The 4,170-nt window shown below is 53.4% G+C and overlaps 1 protein-coding gene across 1 annotated transcript; it reads left to right on the forward strand.

Moving 5' to 3' along the window:
* Positions 1-612: 612 nt before the first annotated feature.
* LOC123401743 (lysM domain-containing GPI-anchored protein LYP6-like) lies at positions 613-3,573 on the forward strand. Its single transcript, XM_045095598.1, has 5 exons — positions 613-1,491; positions 2,113-2,230; positions 2,328-2,489; positions 2,577-2,608; positions 3,081-3,573. Exons 1-5 carry the CDS (start codon positions 822-824, stop codon positions 3,371-3,373), a joined length of 1,275 nt encoding a protein of 424 aa, XP_044951533.1. The 5' UTR covers positions 613-821; the 3' UTR covers positions 3,374-3,573.
* The last annotated feature ends 597 nt before the right edge of the window (positions 3,574-4,170 follow it).

Raw genomic sequence — 4,170 nt, forward strand, 5'->3', positions numbered from 1 at the left:
GCTGCCGCGGTGACGAGGGATGGTCGTACCTGGGCGTGTTGCCGTCATCGATGTGCTCAAGGATGGCCTCCAAGGTGCGCCCGGGGACGCCACACCATTGGCGTCGTCCCTCGGAGTTGTGGTGACCGCGAGGGTCAACCCCGTTGGTGACGGCGAGTAACATGCTAAATTACTCAATATATCTCTCTTTTCATAAATTAGTTACCACATCATATTTCTTACTTAAATGTCATAAATTAGTTATGTTACTCTTATTATGGAATAGGTTTTCTTCACACTTACCGTCGTTTCACCGACTGGCGGGCCGACGGGCCGTCACACCTCTCCCCTCTCCGACCGTTAAATGCTTCCTCCAACCTTTTCAAAATAAAGAAACGGAGCTGGGCTACTCTGCAGACAGCCTTCGTCTTCCACCGACTCATGGGGCCAGAGGACCGCCAAGGCCCACCGGCCATGGAGCCAAACCCCAAAGCAACCGAGTTGCTGCCACGGGAAAGCCCTCCCTGGCCTGGCACCTCTCTGCCACCTTTCCCTCTTCCCATGGTTTTGGCACAGATTCCCAGCTCTGCCAAAAGCAAACAAGCTCCTCCGATCCTCCCGCCATTACTCACGAGCACCGATGCGCTCCCACTGACAATCAGGCCAGTCCTCCATCGACTTCCTCTGCTCTCCTGGCCTGCGCGCCTCACCCATGCATGCTCCTGCTACCACGCTTCTCTCCCACAGAGTCACGAGCCGCACAGTTCACTTCAGCCGTCAGTGAGCTCCACGGCCCGTCTCACGACGAAGCTAGCTGCTAGCGGCATCTCTGGGGAACGACGATGGGGCTGCCCGCCATCCTCGCGGCGGCCGTGACGGTCGCGATCGTCATGGTGGCGACGCCGTGCGCGGAGGCGAAGACGACGATCGAGCCGTGCTCGGGGTCGGACTCCTGCCCGGCGCTGCTGGGCTACACGCTCTACGCCGACATGAAGGTCTCGGAGGTGGCCGCGCTCTTCGCCACCGCGCCCTCCGCGCTCCTCGCCGCCAACGCGCTCGACTTCGCCGCCCCTGGCGCCGCGCACCGCATCCTGCCCATGGGCCTCTTCCTCCGCGTGCCCACGCGCTGCGCCTGCGCCGACGGCGTCCGCAAGTCCGTCGCCGTCCGCTACGCCGCGCGCCCCGCCGACACGCTCGCCACCGTCGCCGACGTCGTCTTCGCGGGGCTCGCCTCCGCCGACCAGATCCGCGGCGCCAACGGGCTCGCCGACGCCGACGCCGACGCGCCGCTCGACGCCGGCCAGCCGCTCGTCGTCCCGCTGCCCTGCGTCTGCTTCAACTCCTCCGACAGCAACCTCCCCGCGGTGTACCTCTCCTACGTGGTGCAGGTCGGGGACACGGTGCCCGCCATCGCGGCCGCCTACGAGACCACCGTCACCGACGTCATGAACGTCAACGCCATGGGCAGCCCCGTCGCCGCGCCGGGCGACATCCTCGCCATCCCGTTGCCAGGTACGATCGATCAGATTGCCGCTCTTTTCTTCTACTACGTGCCGCACACACATTTTACAAGGATGGTTTAGTTGATTCAGTAGCAATGTCATTTCAGTGGTCTCGGTTTACTTGATCGTCATGTTGCATTGCTTTGAAATGGTATGTAGTATGAGATGGCCTCAAATTTCTAACTATGAGAGTCATGTGCCCGCAGAAGTTCTGTCATGGTGACACTGTTGGACACATACCGTAGAGCAGAGTTTGTAGCTGGTACTTTCAGTTACTATCACACATGCCAAAGGCCGAAAGGCATGCAATCAGGCTTGGAAATTATACTTACATATGATATTTGCAATCCATTACATAAGTTTTCTGGCTTGGAAATTATACTTACATATGATATTTGCAATCCATTGCATAAGTTTTCTGAAATGTGCAACCTCTGTTTACAACTTGTTTGAGGTTCAAAAGTATGCTCAGTTCTTCATGGTTGATCTCTCTGTATTTGTACGCTCTGCTTTTGTCTATTACTAACTCCGCAACAACACGGCCGAATGGAACTTTGTTTGCGCTTTTCGGAACATCAGCATTTGCCTAATCTTCTTTCTGATGATGGTCATCCTTTATCTTTATCTCCAGCATGTGCATCTTCATTTCCAAAGACCGCTTCAGACCACGGACTGCTGGTGGCGAATGGAACCTACGCACTTACCGCAGGCAACTGCGTGCAGTGCAGCTGTGGGCCGGGCAATCTCAAGTAAAATTCAGCCTACAACTTCTCAGTTCACAAAGCAACATTGCTGCTGAAATTAATTTATTATGGATCATAACCCCTGTTTTTCCTTCTGTGCCAGTTTATATTGCACGCCGGCCTCGCTGTCAGGATCATGCCCGAGCACGCAATGCAGTAACAGCAATGTGCTGCTCGGCAACGCCAGCACCCACGCCACCAGTGCGGGCTGCAATGTTTCTTCATGCAGCTATGGAGGCTTTGTCAATGGGACGATTACAACTCTGTAAGCAATGCGTTTCAGAGCGCTTTTCGGTTTATTGCTGTTCTCTGCAACCAAGATTGATGATGTATCTTACTTTTTCGTTTGCAGGCTGAACACTGGCCTTCAACCGACATGCCCAGGTAACCATTGTTGCTGTAATCCTCTCTCTTCAGATTCAGACCCTAGGTTGTGACAGCATCCCTTGCAAACTCTGCAAAAACTAATTTTCGAAAGTAGGAGTTTCATGTGATAGACTATTTACAAACTATAAGCATTATGAAGGTATTTCAATCACGCAAGGCTTGCATATTTTTTTCCATTCTGAATCTGAACACTCCAGTCCATGCAAGTGACACTGGCCCTAGAAAGCATCCGCTGAAATGAGCAAACTGTATCACCAGAATACTGGATCAGCAGTAAAGCTTTAACCCTGAACAAAGTTCAGAGTCCTAAACAGCACGCCTGAGAACTCACAAGATCTTGAAACTCAGACACCGGAACATGTGTCTATGTTCCATGCTCTGAAGTACTGTATTCCTAGCTCATGCGATCATCATAGCCAGTTTTTTTACTTCGACATATCTTCTCTTTCTGATAGTTCGTTCTGTACAGGGCCGCACCAAGTTCCTCTACTCACAGACCCACCGACGACGGTGAACCACGACTATTCAACCTCTCTTGCCCCGCTATCCGCGCCCGTGCCCGCAGAAGCTGGCGGCGTCATGCCGGAGCCCCCGCCGCCAAGGTCATCGCAGCAAGGAGGGTCCTTCACGCTCCCCAAAGTTTCTCCGACGCATGGCCCCGCCGGAAGCGTCTCGGGGGCACCGCCTCCTCCGATGAGCAAACCGCGGCGGCTCCTATCCGGGCTCATCTTGTGCCTACTTCTCCAGCACTTCCATGTGTGAATCGCGCCATCTCAAGAAATTGTTTTTGAGCTTGTATTCTGCTGTGACTGTAAACAACTGGCAGTGGTATGTGCTAACATCAGGCAAGTGGACAGTATCATCAGAGTGGCCATGTTTTTTGCATGCAGCTCCTCGTTCTTTCGAGGGGCATCATCAGCTGTAACTTTATGTGGTGGAGACGAGATCTCCCGGTTGTTGTATGTATGCAGCAGCAGCATCTGCAAGCACTGATCGACCATCGGATGCTGCTGATGGTCGATCAGGAGTATGTTTTGCGGCCTTTTGCACGCACTGATCGACCATCGGATGATGATCATGTTTTTTGCCAAGGAAACGAGAGAGCTTTATCGATTGATTAACCAACACTCAAGGCGAAGGAGGGTGGTCATGCATGAACTTGGGCCATCAAGAGGCGCAGAACAATTGTCCCCCACAGATGAAGATCACATTTGTTTCGTACTAGCAGCCATGCATGGATGCATGGGCGAGCTCCTTTTCGTGGGGCGGCGAGGCCATCTTGGCCGGCTTCATCAGAAACCAAAAGACAAATCCTTGGTGTATGCACTGATTGCGCCACTACAAAGCGGTTCTAGACGAGTCGTGCATGTGCTGTTCGCTTTTCTGATCCCTATCTTTTCCTTTTACTCCTTCTCCTTCTCTTTGAAGCTTTGACTTCACCTTTGGCTTTGGGACCAGATCCTCTCATCCCCCTGCCCAAGCTTTAACACAGAGCTTTCAGCTGAGCACATTCTCATCATGGAACCGTACCGGAATGTACTGGCGGGTGGTGTGTCACG

Source organism: Hordeum vulgare, chromosome 6H (assembly GCF_904849725.1).
Source record: "Hordeum vulgare subsp. vulgare chromosome 6H, MorexV3_pseudomolecules_assembly, whole genome shotgun sequence".
In the NCBI taxonomy this organism is placed as follows: domain Eukaryota; kingdom Viridiplantae; phylum Streptophyta; class Magnoliopsida; order Poales; family Poaceae; genus Hordeum; species Hordeum vulgare.

Excerpts from the sequence above, each read along its gene's own strand:
- LOC123401743 (XM_045095598.1), top strand. The coding sequence starts at position 822 with ATGGGGCTGCCCGCCATCCTCGCGGCGGCCGTGACGGTCGCGATCGTC. Across the intron at positions 1,492-2,112 it reads CCTCGCCATCCCGTTGCCAG|CATGTGCATCTTCATTTCCA; the intron begins GTACGATCGATC and ends CTTTATCTCCAG. Across the intron at positions 2,231-2,327 it reads TGTGGGCCGGGCAATCTCAA|TTTATATTGCACGCCGGCCT; the intron begins GTAAAATTCAGC and ends CTTCTGTGCCAG.